The sequence below is a fragment of the Onychostoma macrolepis genome, chromosome 05 (genome assembly GCF_012432095.1).
Source record: "Onychostoma macrolepis isolate SWU-2019 chromosome 05, ASM1243209v1, whole genome shotgun sequence".
Classification (NCBI taxonomy): Eukaryota; Metazoa; Chordata; class Actinopteri; order Cypriniformes; family Cyprinidae; genus Onychostoma; species Onychostoma macrolepis.
The window spans coordinates 8753345-8770215 of NC_081159.1; the positions used below are offsets into that span (position 1 = coordinate 8753345).

The following is a 16871-nucleotide window of genomic DNA, read 5'->3' on the forward strand; positions in this document are numbered from 1 at the left end:
ATTAATTACTTTACCTGGATGGAAAATGACCTACATAACTTTGTCATATCAGGGGGGATTTTTCACACATTCATTCATTTAATGAACTTAAATTTTCTTTGTGGATTCAGACTTTTGGACTCTACTGCATTTTTCAAAAGTAATATTTAAGATTTTATTTTATTTACATTTTTCAATTATTTTATTTTTTTAATTATTAAATGTTTTAATTATTTTATGTTTTATTTTATTATTTTATTTTATTATATTTTTAAATGTAATTTAATTTAATTTAATTGTATGTACAAAAAAAATACTAACAGTACATTATATTAGGCCTATATCGGTAGCTAATCAGCAGTTTTATTTAGTGTTTCATATTGTGAATTCTTATGTGTGTGTGTATTGGTGTTTAGATGCGCAAGTGTGTGTGGGTGTACATGCTTTAAGAATTACTGCCAAGTCACCACAAACTGTCCCCAAAGTCCTATGAGGTTATAAAGCAGTAAAGTAATTTACTACTGTGCACTAACATCTCCTTGAGTCACGTAAACATTATTAGCATACACCCCGCATACACTGCATATTTCTTATTACAAGAAACTGGTGACAGCGCTTTAATGGGAATTTGCAGAGTTATTGTTGTTTTAATATAAATGTGCAGATTTCATATGCCTCTGATCGTGCAGGGTATGTATAGTGAAGACGGATAGAGGCAGACTGTCTCAGTGGTTAATACTGGAAACTGAGGAGCTTTGGATAATAAGAAGTTCTTGTTGAGTAACAAACTAGATCCATGTTTAATAAGGGAAAAACAGTGTAAATCAAACAGCTGCTAATGGTTAGCCCTACAGTCTTCAGGAAATTAGCATTCTATCATCTGTTGCAGTTTAATCATGATTTAATGTTTCTCTTTGATACTTTGTCAAGGTCTGATGCCCTGCTCAGAGGCAGAGTAACTGTTAAATAGTCTTATTATAACAACAATAGCAGAGAATTTACATTTCCAGACCTTCACAGAACTTTAGCCTGAAGATTCTCAGAAGGCAAGGCAAGTGAGGACTATGGCTCTTTTGAACATCTCAAGGTTGTGAGGTCTGGATTTGGGATGGTAGAGGCAGAATGATTATGTAAGTGTGAGGGCAGAGTGAAATGCAAACATCCTTTCTTCTCTTTGCTGCTGTATCTTACAGTCAAGCGAGGGAGCCTTGAAGAAAAGCTATTTCTATTCTATTGAGCTGCACTGTATTGGTGGGAGAAGCTGATGTACCAACACTTCATGTTCTAAGTCTTCATAACATTAAGCATTAAACTGGGTATAGATTTCCTGAGGTATGTGCATGAGATCTTGATGCAGTGTGTACATAGGCCTGTCTGATCACCTCACTGTTTCCTCTCCTCCTGTAGGGCATCAATATTGTGGAGCCAAGTAATGAAGAACTTCCTCCCCGGTCAAAACCAGGAATGTATCAGCTGGACATCGTGTTGAAGAAGGGCAATAATCTGGCCATCAGGGACAGGGGAGGTATGTGCCCTTTTTACCACATTTATGTAGGGGTTAATATGTAAATAATTTAATTTAGCTCAAAGGGAATCATTTATGATTTTATAGGGAATTTGAACAGAATCACTGTTTTGCGGCTGATCACTGAGTCGGCCGGCAATTCACTGAACGTACCGTATAACATTAATTGTTGAAATGTGAAATCCCAAGTTTACAGCAATATGTGCTATTGCATAGACCTGAACAACCATCAATCACTTAATATACCCCCACTGCCCGACTCAGGCCGGGGAGCCGTCCGCCTGCAGCCCCCTTTCCTGGAGAGGAAGTCGGCCACAGCCATCTGTACACCCGGTCTGTGGACCACCTGGAACTTAAAAGGCTGTAAAGCCAGATGCCAACGAGTGATCCGCACGTTGGTATCCTTCATGCGGTGGAGCCACTGCAGAGTGGCGTGGTCCGAACAGAGATTGAATTCTCGTCCCAGGAGATAATATCAGAGGGTGAGGACGGCCCACCTGATGGCCAAACACTCCTTCTCTATGGTGCTGTACTTAGTCTCCCTCTTCGAGAGCTTGCGACTAATGTACAGCACCGACCGCTCCTCCCCCTCTATCTCCTGGGACAGGACTGCACCCAGCCCCCTGTCTGACGCGTCAGTCTGCAACAAGAAGGGGAGAGAAAAGTCAGGAGAGTGTAATAGCGGCCCGCCACACAGAGCCGCCTTTACCTGGGTAAAAGCCTGCTGACACAGCTCCGTCCACTGGACCGGATCAGGTGCTTCCTTTTTAGTGAGATCAGTCAGCGGGCTGGTGAGGTCCGAATAATTAGGCACAAACCTTCTATAGTATCCCGCCAGCCCCAGGAACTGTCTCACCTCCTTTTTGGTCTTAGGTCTTGGACAAGTTGCAACGGCTGCAGTCTTATTAATTTGGGGACGCACTTGTCCGTGACCCAAGTGGAAGCCCAGATACCTGACCTCCACCCGCCCAACCGCACATTTCCTCGGGTTGGCCGTGAGACCGGCCACCCTCAGCGCTCTCAGGACAGCCCTCACATGCTCCATATGCCGCTGCCAGTCATTACTATAGATGATGATATCATCCAGGTAAGCAGCGGCATATGCAGCATGGGGCCGGAGAATACGGTCCATGAGTCGCTGAAAAGTAGACGGCGCCCCGAACAAGCCGAACGGAAGCGTAACGAATTGGTGTAATCCAAACGGCGTTGTGAGGGCTGTCTTTTCTTTAGATACCGGCGATAAGGGGATCTGCCAATATCCTTTCGTTAAATCCAGTGTCGAATAAAAACGAGCTGTGCCCAGTCGATCAAGCAATTCGTCGACTCGCGGCATTGGATACGTGTCGAATTTCGACACAGCATTCACTTTGCGGTAATCCACACAGAATCGGACCGAACCGTCTGTCTTAGGAACTAAGACTATCGGGCTCGCCCAATCACTGTTAGATTCTTCTATTACTCCCATTTCGAGCATTGCCTCTAATTCCGTCTGAACCACCTTTTTCTTGTGTTCAGGTAAGCGATACGGCCGACTGCGTACTACTACGCCTGGCTCGGTCTCGATATGATGCTGAATGAGATTCGTTCGACCAGGTAGGGGCGAGAACACATCAGCAAATTCTGCTTGCAACCTGGCCACGTCAGTGAGCTGGGAGGGTGAGTGATGATCTCCTCCCGGGGCCAGAGCGAGAGATTGCGGTTTGATGCTCACTTCTGGCCCGAGATCATCTTCCCCACTCACCACCGTCACCAGCATCACTGACTCTGCCTCGCTCCATTTTTTTAGGAGGTTGAGGTGATAGATTTGATGTGCCCTACCCCTATCTGTTCGTACCACCTCATAATCGAGATCTCCAACTTGCCATGTGACCTCAAATGGTCCTTGCCACTTCGCAAGTAATTTGGAACTCGAAGTTGGGAGCAATACAAGCACTTTATCTCCCTGTGAAAATTTCCGCAAATTGGTTCCCCTGTTATATAGTGTCTGTCCTGGGCCTGTAACAAATTCTCCCTAGATAGCCGCCCCAGAGTGTGGAGTTTTGTTCTCAGGTCCAGTACATATTGAATTTCATTTTTACTTTTAGAAGGTCCGTCCTCCCAAGTTTCCCTTAGGACATCAAGAACCCCTCGGGACCATAAAGTAGCTCAAAGGGGGAAAACCCCGTGGAGGCTTGCGGGACCTCCCGCACAGCGAACAAGAGGGGTTCCAACCACTTATCCCAATTTCTGGCGTCTTCGTGAACGAACTTACAAATCATGGTTTTTAACGTGTGGTTAAATCGTTCCACCAGTCCGTCCGTTTGTGGGTGATAAACGCTGGTGCGAACCGATTTAATGCCCAATAATTCGTATAGTTCGCGTAACGTACGTGACATAAACGCCGTGCCTTGATCAGTGAGGATCTCTTTCGGGATCCCCACTCGGGAGATTAAGCGAAACAGCGCGTCCGCAACACTCTTGGCCGAAATGCTGCGGAGCTTTACCAGCTGACATTCGCGACAAGACGCGCACCACCTGCGTACGTTCTCGTGAATGCCCGGCCAAAAAAAACGGGCCATGAGACGATTTAGTGTTGTCGTTTGGCCTAAATGTCCAGCCATGGGATTACAACGAGCCGCCTGGAAAAGCATTTCCCGACGGCTTTTTGGCACTAACAACTGTGCCCCCTTTTTGTATCTTCCTTTGTCTGAGCGTCTTGGGTCACTCGATACAACCAATCTTTTACAATTGCAAAATAGGGATAGGAGAGCGGCCGAGCAGGCTGGAGAGGTTGACCGTTGATATAACGGACCTGTTCAAAAGCATGTTTTAATGACTCATCCCGAGTCTGTTCCAGAGGAAAGTCATCGCGCTCCATGAGGATCAGCCTCTCGATCCCACTCTGTTCCTCTGGTTCAGTACTCAGTGGTCCCGGTTCAACCTCTCCCACCTGTACAATCGCGCCCCTTCCCTGCTTTCCTTTTCCCCTAGAGACATCCGCACAAAAACATCCCAATAATTCACTAAAAGCAGGCCAATTAGTTCCCAGAATCAGCGGATGTCGGAGGTGCGGGTTAACTGCGACCTCCACACTATGATTTTGTCCCCTAAATTGGATCACCGCGGACATTAAAGGATATTTCACCACATCCCCGTGCACACACCATACCTGAACCATGCGGCTTGTATCCAATGCCTCAGGCCGAATCAGGCTTTGATGGATAGAGGTTTGGTTACATCCACCCTGGGCGGGATTCTCAGACCAGCGGCATAATCCTGGCCAGTCCCACCCTGTCCTCGGGGTGGGACCCGAGGAAGACCTGGAGGACGGGACCTAGGAAGGGGGACAGGTCGAGTGACAGAGGGAGAGAGAGAGGGAGAAAGTAAAGGTGACGAGAGAGAGACAGCTGGAAGGGGTTCGCCGACCCCGGGGCACGCTACCATCTGATCCTCCGCCAGCTGGATGGCTGAGTCCAGCGACGTCGGTCGGTGGCACTGGACCCACTCTGCAGTCTTCCTTGGCAGATGAGTGACAAACTGCTCCAGTACCACCCGGTCGATGATGTGGTTGACGTCGCTTCCCTCAGCCAGCAGCCATTTGCGGCACGAGTCCCGGAGCTGTTGTGCCATCACAAAGGGCCGGCCGCTCTCGCCCAGGACCAGCGAACGGAACCGCTGGCGATATTGCTCTGGGCTTCGGCCGACCCGCTGGAGGATGGCTCTTTTCAGATCATCGAAGACCAGGAGGTTCGGCACAGGCAGTTGCTGCACAGCCACCTGCGCTTCCCCAGATAACAGTGGTATCAGACGAACCGGCCACTGCTCACGAGGCCACTCCCCAGCTTCCGCGGTTTTCTCAAAGAGATCTAAGAAAGCTTCGGGGTCATCCTGAGCCCCCATCTTGTTCAGTGGCAGGTGAGGGGTGGGGTTGCCCGTGCGGTTGTTTCTGCCCGAACCTCCCGGTTCATCCAGCTCCGGAACGTCTCGCGGTCCTCCTGCTGCGCCCGGAAAACAGCCTGGAAGCGGTGCTCCTGGTCCGTCCGCATGTCCAGCAGCGCCTGGTGTTGTTCTTGGTGGAGGACCGCAAGAGATGAGATGACGTCCGCAAACGGCGTGCTTGTTGGAGTCTGCATGATGGCAGCGTCCCTCCTGCTTCCTTCCCGGGTTTCGGCACCAGTGTAACAAAGTCAAAGTCAGTGTGCAGGAAGGAAGAGGACGAGGTCGACTGGGCTGTCACTGGGGTTTATTTAGCTTTTCTTCTCAACAAAAAGTTGCGCTATCTGCACTCAATATAACACAATCCATACGCAGTATAAAGTTCTGCTCTCCTGAGCAATAGTGGGTTCCACACCCGCACAATCCCCAGCCAGCAGCCCACAGTCAGCAGTAGGTCTCTCTCTCCCTCTCTGATGTTCCCAGGTGTCTTTTATGCGGTCTCCCCACGCCACTTACTGGAACGAGACACAGGTGTTCGTCATTTGCACTTGACCCACTTACTCACCGCTCGTCTCCCAGCTCTCTCTCCCGCTGCAGACCTCGCTGAACCACGCCCCCCTCGCCACAATGAGACTCAACGGAAAGAAAAGAAACTAAAGTAAAAGAATAAAATGAGTAACGAGACTAGGTGGTTTTTCTTCTCATTGTAGTAGCAGCTGGCATGCAGGCCGAAGCACGCTGGAATGGCGCTCAAAGAGCAGCGTCAAAACGCTGAGAGAAGCTGGATTTTAAGAAGAGCGCATAAGAAAGAAGGGCAGATTTGATGGTGTCCTGAGTTTTTAAACTCGGCTTCTGGACACATCCCATCTGGTGTCTTGACCAATTAGATGGGCTATTATCTTAGCTAGGGTTGTTCCTTCCATCATAAATCAGCATGTTATCAGTCACATGGTCCGAATTTTACACACTCTTGCAAAGTATACTTTTGGATGTGATTTCTATAACCAGAATATGATACATTTGACAAAGAATTGGAAGAAACGTTTCAAGCTAGAATTGTCAAACTCATACCAAACATACCAAACACGAATAAACCTTAAAGTCATTCAATAGTTATTAAAAAGACATACATAATATGTGCTTAAAATATGATAGTCTAATGTGTGGGTTACATACATAATATGAGGTTATGCATAGAAATGTCCATTTAGGATGATTTTTTGTGCATATGAAAAAGAAAGTCTCCGTGTAGTTCTATGTAGGACATAGGGACATGTTCGGTGAAGACCAGAGAGAGGTTAAAAGGTCTCCTAAAGAATTTCAGTCTCAGTCTTTGTCTTGTGGGGAAAAAGTCAATCTAAGGAAGCTCGTGATTTCCAGCGAGGAACGCATGTGATGGCCATCTCTTTGACCATCAGTTTTGATTACTTGTCCCAAATTTGAAATAAATAAATAAAAAGATACAAATTGAAGTATATTTTTCACAGTTTGTCACTGAAAGCAAGAATAAATAATATTCCCATTTTAATTCATACCATACAGAAATTGTAATGATGTAAATAAGTCTGACACATTCTTGAGTCTAAATTAGCCTAATGACTTTAGGAAACTGAATGGCCAATTAAAATGTATATTAAAATCAATTTGATATTCATTATGTTACTTAAAAGGATAATTCACCCCAAAATGATAATTGTGTCATTATTTGCTTGTCCTTGTGTCATTCAAAACCTGTATGAATATGAAACAATGTTGTTTTTTGAATGAGCTGTCCGTTTAATTTTATATCTTAAGCAAAATCATAGTGAATGTTTGTAGTTTAAATCATAGTTTGAATCTCTAGCGCCCCCTTTTTGTTATGCTAGCATGAAACATTTCTTAAATCTGAGAGATACAATTTGCTGAGTGAACAAGCAAAAATAGTCAGGGCTAAATAGGTCTTCTTCTCTGGCCAATTTGACTCATGTGCATCTCAGCAGACAACAGCAGAGCCTTGAGTTCACCAGAGGATGAGTCTACATTCATGCCCATTACTCCAGACCTGCTGTGGATGGGCATTAGTGCTTTTGATTGGCAGAGGGACAGGCTAGAGCAGTAATGGTCTCATTAGGGGCTGATGGATGGTGCAGCAGGTCTGTTCATACGCCCTCTGTCTCTCTCTCTTTTTGACTCACCCAAATAGACACACACGCTAAAATAATGAGCGAAAACCTCGGCAGCTCACCTGCCCTCGAGACTCGAGATTCTGCTCTGTCTGAGTCATACGCTCCCTTGAGAGAAATCCTGAGTAATCCTTGAGAGGAAAAAACTCACGCTTTCCTCCACCTATATTAGAATACACAGCTGAGATTAAAATTATTCATCCATGTATTGTTTGAAGTTTGAATAGCTAAAATTATATTTTGCATATATTTTGCAAGTTTTACTTTCAAAAACAAACAATTCACTGTTTTATCTGGCTTCTGCATTGACTTGCATAAATTAACATTCCAATGTTTATCATCATTGTCCACCGAACCAGCACTCTCTACAAGTCGGTGACCACTGCTGCTTTCCATTTGCACTGTGTGTATCTAGTCTAATTAAACAGGATGTGCTTTACTGGAGGATCTCCACATGCTTTTTGGTATTTGCATCTCTCAGCTCAGCCATGGGCCACTGAAATGCATGCTGGATTAGATTTAGGTCTTCCCCATTTATAATAATAATCACCATAATTCATTTTATTCTTTTCTTATACCTAATTTACACAGATAATATAGCTAATGTAACATTGTGACCCTGAAAGATCATAGTAATGCTAATGTTGCTAAAGTTTTTGTTGATCATATACAAACCACAGCTCAAAACACAGACCAGTTATTCAAAACAAACACAGATACTTTCTATTCAGGAAATCTGACTGAATTCGAACAATTTAAGCAGGTTATATTCTGACATTTGAGATGCAGAATCTGTTCTTCGTACTGAAGATTCATTTCCTTTTGAATGTGCAATACTGGAGTAAATGTGCTGCTTTTCCTTATGTAAATTAGATTTCATGACAAAGGTTTTAATAATTTTCAATGACCTAATCCTAATCACATTTTGTAATTTTTGGAAGTTATCAACAGAAAAAAAATAACACTTTACAATAAGTTTAAATGCCAGTTAATGTACTGTAACTAATATAATAAAGAAGGAAAAATGGTTAACAGAGTAAATGCTGTAAAAATGTATTGATCATTGTTAGTTCATGTTATCTAACAAACAAGATAACCGATGAGACCTTATTGTAAAGTGTTACTTAGCAAATATTTAAATATTAGTAAATATTCAAGTATTGGCAGTACTAACCTAATATTTTTGAATAGAAAGTATGAAGGATTTACTATACTATAATGAAATATTAGAAGTCCGGGGTCAGTATGATTTGTTTTTTTAAAGCTGTGCTTTATGTGCACCAAGCCTGCATATATTTGTAACATTGCAAAATATTATTACAACTTAAAAGAACAGCTTTGTGTTTTAATATACTTTAAAATGCAATTTATTCCTGTGATAGCAAAGCTGAATTTTCAGCAGTCATCACTCCATTACTCATCATTCTAATATGGCGATTTAGTGCTTTAAAAAACTTCTTTTTTCTTTCTTCTTCTTCTTCTTCTTCTTTTTTTTTTTTTACTGTTGAAAACTGTTGTGCTCCTTGATATTCTGTGGATACTGCTATGCAAATTTTTTTCCAGGACTCTGTTATAGCACTTATATATTCCTCTCATTTCACTGTCAGAAAGAAACAGACATGCTCTGAGAACAGCATGTGTGAAGAAGACAAACAGTGGCAGCACTGATGAATGACAGTGTTGAGTCTGTTCTTACTTTTAGGTTGCAGACTCTGTGTGTTCTGATGGTTTTAACCTTGAGTTATGGAGGATTGTGTGTGTTTGTTAGGATGGTGTGGACAGCTTGGCAGAAACTGATCCAGGATTATAACATCAGGGATGTTGTGATGTTTCATTGTTTCCTGTTGTCTTTCTCTGGCATTGAAATCCATCTGTCAGCATCTGTTAATGATCTGATGGTGTGTGTATGTGTGGGTGTGTTTGTGTGGAGGAAGTGAAAAACATGTAAAGCACCTCTGGTGGACGTTTTTACAGTCCAGCAGCTCAGTTATTGCAAAATTATAAATGTTATGTGTGAGATAAATTAGAAAATGACCACTCCTGCTGAGTGATGGGTACTGGTATTGCAGAATGTTCCATGGACTCGAGACTCTGAAGTTACGAAACTACGATGTTGGAGTATTTGTCTTGTTTTTGCAATATTACTCATACTGTGTTGAGTTAATGAGAGACAGGGGTGGTTTTTATGAAACCACACATTCACACTCCTTCCTCTACTATTATTGCTCATTATACTGCAGCGTTTCGTGACTTAACATTTGCATTTTCTGTCTTGGCAGTTTGCCTCTCTCTAAAAACACGATCTTACTCACACACATTGAAATCACTGCATTTATGGGCCTGTTTACACCTGGTCACTTTATGGGTTTTCTCTGATCGGATAGCTATCTGATCATGAAAAGACCAGGTGTAATGCCCTTCGAAACACTTTCGAGAGTGATTAAAATCTGATCGGAGGTGGTCTGAGACACATTCCAGACAAAACTGGACAAGTGTAAATGCATCTGGTTGTTTAAACCACAGTAAATTTTACTCCTCCCAAAATGTTGAAAAACTAAATGTGTGAGAGCGTGTTATAGGCTATATGACATATCATAACAAGATGTGACAGCGCTAATGCAACACGCATTGCCACGGATGAGTAGCTGAGTATCTCTTCAGCAAGCCTACGTGCAAACTGCCGCAGATGCTCAAAACACAGTCATCTTCATTAAAAGTAGAGAGACTATTATATTACCAGTGCTGATGCCGCTTCTCACCATGATCTTTGATCTTGAAATTAGATGATGATGAATAAAATGCAGAGCATATCTGTTGCTTCATTGAGGTGAACTCCGTCAAATTTACATAAAATGCAAATTTAGAATAGAATTGATGATCGGATTTATATCCGTTTTGTGGAGACACATTTAAGTGGCAGTGTAAATGGAACCATTTTAACGAATCAGATAGGTATCCAATCAGTAAAAACACATGACGTAACCAGGTGTAAATGTAGCCTATTACTCCTTAGTATGGACATAATCTAACAAACAAATGCAAATCTTTTTGTCTCCAACTTGCTAAACTGCTTAGTTTTAATGAGCTCTTTTAATGTAACTGAACCTATGAGAATTAAGGGACTAAATTTACGACATTATGCTGTCAGCTATCTTTATGTGGATACCATCCCTCATATCATCCCAAACCTAAATGATTTTTCTTTCTTCTGTAGAACACTCAAAAAAATGATTTTTTGAGAAAAGTTCATTTCTGCACAATAAAAGCATGCACTGACCAGGTGTTGTCAAGCTACAAATAGAAAAACAAAAAACAACAATAAAAACACTAAAAATAGTCCATACAGCTTGTGTGAGTTTCTAAAGGTCTGTGAGTGGAACAGATTTTTTCCATGAAATTTTACTCATTTGCCTAATATCTTCTCCTTCAACCGTAGCCCAGATTATTTGGAAATGCAATGTGGCATGCTTGACATTAGTGACACTAGCAGTGAATGGCATTAGTTGTCACATTTGTCCTATAACCACCAGTTTTAAATATGAATTGTGTGTGAAAATGGGAGCTATGGAGGAGGGAAAGCTACTTGAGTTCACCAGACTGTTCAAAAGTTACACTACTGTTCAAAAGTTTGGGGTAAGTAAGATTTTTATTTTATTTTTTTAAACACAAAGGACACATTAAATTGGTCAAAAGTGAAAGTAAAAACATTTATGTCACAAAAGATTTCTATTTCAAATACACAAGGTATTTTGAACTTTCTATTCATTTAAAATTTATCATGGGCTGCACAAAAATATTAAACAGCAAAACTGTTTCCAACATTGTTTATATTTCTTGAGCTGCAAATCAGCATATTAGAATGATTTCTGAAGGATCATGTGATACTGAAGGCTGAGGTAATGATGCTGAAAATTAAGCTAGGCCATCACAGGAATAAATTCTATTTTAATATATATTTAAATAGAAAACAGTTGTTATAAATTGTAATAATATTTCAGTATTTTCACACAGACATCAGACTTTTGAATGTTTATGTGTGTTTTTATATTTAGCCTAGTGTTGGCAAGTATACTTGAGCGTGAACTTACTCTGCATTCATAGCTGCATGCTGTGCTATAACTGCATTCACACACTCACACAAACATACACACTTGAGCAAGGGATCACCAGACTGAATAACAGTAGAAACTGCTGCAGTCATCAATCCATTGCTGTCGTGGGGCATGCTGGGTAATGGAGTGTGCCGGAGATGTGAGGGGAATTGACCACATCGCTCTTCTTTTTCCATGTGCTATTGAAAGGCTTCTTTTCTTCAGCACTGTCTTAAATATCCAGACGCCTGACAGCCAATCTGAACCCGGCCTGTAAACCGTCTCATATTTTATAGAAAGAAAATGGAAAAAGACGTATCTCAGATAAAACCTCAAACTTTTTTTATTACATTTATTAGATTTGACAGAAGAGTTTTATACTTCAAATCTCTTATGTGTCTCTCATGGGGGCTCAATGTATTGGTTCGTAATAAAAGGCTTGAACCAGAGTGAAGCTCTTGTTGCTATAAAAAAGAAAAATAGAAATGCATAAACTACACAGAGGCAGGAGTTTGACAACAAAATCTTATATAGATCATATTACTCAGTATAACTGAATGTGTTCAGAATATAACCTTATAAGCCTACTGTTTATCATATCATATCATATTTGATGCACAAATTTAACATGATTTACTGAAAAACCTGTTGTACCCAATTTACTGCATGCCCTCTTGACAGTTTATTACTTAAAAAGAAACAACTAAGCATTTAAATATCACCTATATAGAGTGAGGAACTGATATTTATATTCATTTTATGAAAGTAGTTTGACGATAAACTACGTATGTTATAACGATTTCATTGATTTACAATCTGTCAGAATTTCATCTTACTTTTTGGGCATATAAATATCAGCAACTGCACCAAAGTCTATATTTTTGCTCAGTTTGAGCCTCTGAATAAAATATGTAGAGATTTTTTTCCTCCTTGAGTATGAGCTCCATATTTACTACATGAGCCATAAAGCCTGATGCATCAAATATGATCAAAAACACACATGCAAACATGTTTTGTTTTTTAATTTTTTTTTGTAAATGTTTTGTAAAGGTTTTTGTAAAACCTTTCCCTGTATGACGACATAAAGGGAAGATTCCAGATTGGGCCATCTGAGCTTTCATTTTCTCAAAAGGCGAAGCAGGATACCCAGGACTCGGTTTACACCTATCGCCATTTCTAGTCACTGGGGGACCATAGGCAGACTAGGGGAACTCATATTAATATTAAAAAACCTCATAAAGTGAAATTTTCATGCCATGTTCTTTAATAGATAATAAGGAGGTTGCCAAAATAAAGTGATTATTATCCATCTGGCTGGTCATTTGATCTTATTATGTTGGCCCTCATAAGGTGAGTGGCTCCATGTAAAATAAAACAGTGCTTTTAGGGCACCTTTAAAGATGTGCACCTTTAGTGCACCTGTAAATAATATTTATGTTCACATAAGACTGAAAAGCTTCCCTTGGCTTCATAGTGGCCATCATGTTGCTCACTGTGTCTGTGTAACCTGTTATCAGACCTTTTTGTTTTTATTTATTGATTTATTTATTTTTTCCACATGGATGGTATCACTTAAAGGACCTAATGTGTACAGAATGGGTGTAGTGAGTGACAGGGCTGAAAGTCTGTGCCATCACAGGGCCCCAGAGGACCAGTGTTAAGTAGGTCTACTGAAGGAGATGGAGCTGTCTCAGTGCCTGAGTGCAATTTCCAAATTTCCTGCCAATGACAGCAATCAGTCAGAGCTCTGGGAAATCGGATTGAATAATTTAGCTTAATTATGACTCTGTGTGCATTATTCAATGACCTTTTTTTTAAAAACGCTCTTGGCCCGTTGCGATTTTTGGGAGGGTAATTATGAATATGCAACAGAGAGGCCTTTTTCTAATTAGATAATACAGCCTGTGATTGTTTTTCATACAGAAAAGAATGAATTTTGTCTCACCCCGTCGTGTCCTAAAAAGCATCCACAGGTGTTTATTTTGGTGGGGTTTTTTTAGTTGTGAATGGGTACCGTCAGAATGAGAGTCCAAACAGCTGATAAAACATCACAATAATCCACATTTTTGTAATAAACAAACCATCAAGATGTTTTTAACTTTAAACTGTTGCTTCTGGCTAAAATATGATTCCTCTATCCATAATATTGCTTTCTCCAGTGAAAAAGTTGTGTCACCTGAAAGGTAAACTACACAGATCAATCATTGTTTACAAGCGAAATCAAAAACAAATATATCACTAGATTTTAATGTGAGAGGACAGCAAAGGATGGACTTTTTCACTGAAGGAAGCGTTATTATGGATTATGGACATGGATTAAGAGCAAGTGATGTAAATTTCTCCAAATCTGTTCCAAAGAACAAACAAACTTATCTACATGACTTGGAGGGTACATTTGTTTTGTTTTTGTTGTTGTTGTTTTTTTTTGTTAATTTAATTTAATTTAATATAATTTTTGTTTGTATCATTATTTAGATTAATTATGCATTTAATGAGTAAAACTAGAATCAAACTTCTTTTCTATTTTTCTTAACTATTCTGAGAAAAATGTGGGTGGTATTTTCCTGTATGTTTTTTCTGTTACTATGTGGTAGTGTGATTGCTTTACCATCATTGATCATCCATTCTGTGGTCTCACTCTGAGTCATGTGTTGTTGGTTGGCAGAATATGTTGAGGTGTGACCTGTGTCACAATGGCCCACTTACTATTTGTTGATACATCATAGCTTACTGACTGCTGGTGGGTGATTTTAACAAGCACTAAAATCATGTTGGCACACACTGATGCTGGGGGACACAGTAGGAATGTGGGTCTGTTTTGAGACTGGAAGACTTCAGACCAGCATTCATGTTGTGCTTTAAATTTTACACAGACTATTGCATCTGTGGGTTCTAATGAACTGGATGGATTCTGTGGGCAATCAAATGACTTCCATCAAGATTTCATCAGTGCTTGGTCTCTGAGCTCATGAGAGGAAATCACTGGAGGATATTGTATCCCCACCTCAAATTAACTTTAACTTATCATCAGTAATACAAGGAAACTCAGCTAGCCTGAAGAAAAAAATATATTTTTCTTTAACTTTACTACTAATAGTACAGCCAATATACAGTCACAATGTTGATGACCCCCATAAAACCATTCATATACTGTACCATGGAATTTATTTATATAAAATGCACATGTCCAACAACACATGCTTTTAAAATGGTACCATGTCTAAAAAGCCCTGCCATTACCATGGTACCATGCCAAAAGCAAAACGAAACATGGTGGCAGTGGTGCAATCATTTTTCATTTTACATTTCAATTTTTAATCTTTCATCATTTTTTATTACAATGAACAAGAATCATAATGTATGTTTGATGCTAAATATATGAATAAGAAATAAAAATGAATAAATAAAAAACAGTCTGTGCTATATTAGATAGAAACCATCCAGCTGCAATACATACATTCATAAATAAATAAATAAATAAATAAGGTTTTCAATGCAGAATGAGTAAATAGAGTAAAAAAAAAAAAATATTGCTTTATGCTATGATAATTCTCTGGAGCATGTTTTTCAGAGAAGAAGTTAATATGGCTACTTACATACTCTGAAAGTTACCTCAGTTTTTGGAACTGAAAGTCGAGTTTATTAATTTACTCATCCGTAAACAACCCTGGGAGTGTCACATAACCTGCTTTCTGAAATACCCACAGGTTATCATACAAAATTTGGGCTAAAACAGAACAAGATAATACATTTATCAACATCACATTTCCCCTTGGTGGCTACACGGCTTATAAGGCCCTTCATTCAAGGAAATGGATCTAGAGTAAGATCCTGCTTTTTCTGTTGGTGATGCTTATAGCTACTTTTATGACAACTGTGCTGTTCCTGAAATGGCTGCAGTTTATGGGCCACTAAAACGGACATGACATTTCTCTTTTGGTCTATACGGTATAAAATTACTGCTCAATTGAAACGGCTGCCAGCCAGGCTTCAGTGCCAGTTTGTCAGTGTGTGTCGTCATTGCTGGCAACGGCAATTCCACAGTCTATGATGTATTTATGTGGTATGATTGTTCGTGCATGCCTTGTGTTTGATATTCATATCTGATCGTCTTTGGTTTTTATTCCTTTATCTTGAAGTAAAGACATGAACTTCTTCAACCCGAACTCCGGAAATGTTGGGACGTTTTTAAATTTGAATAAAATGAAAACTAAAAGACTTTCAAATCACTTGAGCCAATATTTTATTCACAATAGAACATAGATAACATAACAAATGTTTAAACTGAGAAATTTTACACTTTTATCCACTAAATGAGCTCATTTCAAATTTGATGCCTGCTACAGGTCTCAAAAAAGTTGGCACGGGGGCAACAATGGGCTGAAAAAGCAAGACATTTTGAAAAGATTCAGCTGGGAGAACATCTAGCAACTAATTAAGTTAATTGACACCAGGTCTGTAACATAAAAGGGATGTCTTAGAGAGGCAGAGTCTCTCAGAAGTAAAGATGGGCAGAGGCTCTCCAATCTATGAAAGAGTGCGTAAAAAGATTGTGGAATACTTTAAAAACAACATTCCTCAACGTCAAATTGCAAAGGCACTGCATCATCATTATTCTGTCAGTGACATTACTAAATGGGCCCAGGAATACTTCCAGAAACCACTGTCGGTAAACACAATCCGCTGTGCCATCTGCAGATGCCAACTAAAGCTCTATCATGCAAAAAGGAAGCCATATGTGAACATGGTCTAGAAGTGCCATCATGTCCTGTGGGCCAAAGCTCATTTAAAATGGACTGTTTCAAAGTGGAAAAGTGTTCTATGGTCAGACGAGTCCAAATTTGACATTCTTGTCGGAAATCACGAACGCCGTGTCCTCTGGGCTAAAGAGGAGGAAGACCTTCCAACGTGTTATCAGCGTTCAGTTCAAAAGCCAGCATCTCTGATGGTATGGGGGTGCATAAGTGCATACAGTATGGGCAGCTTGCATGTTTTGGAAGGCACTATGAATGCTGAAAGGTATATAAAGGTTTTAGAGCAACATATGCTCCCCTCCAGATGACGTGTATTTCAGCAGGACAATGCAAAACCACATACTGCAGCTATTACAACAGCGTGGCTTCGTAGTAGAAGATTCCGGGTGCTGAATTGGCCTGCCTGCAGTCCAGATCTTTCACCTATAGAGAACATTTGGCCCAT

At 40.5% G+C, this 16871-nt stretch overlaps 1 protein-coding gene across 8 annotated transcripts in view; it reads left to right on the forward strand.

Moving 5' to 3' along the window:
• Positions 1-16871, forward strand: part of mctp1a (multiple C2 domains, transmembrane 1a) — a 170695-nt gene that overhangs the window by 69073 nt on the left and 84751 nt on the right. For all 8 annotated transcript variants that reach the window (XM_058775034.1, XM_058775032.1, XM_058775031.1 and 5 more), the window contains one exon: positions 1387-1504. In XM_058775034.1, the coding sequence (XP_058631017.1) occupies positions 1387-1504 (118 nt within the window). The remainder of the gene's footprint in view (positions 1-1386; positions 1505-16871) is intronic.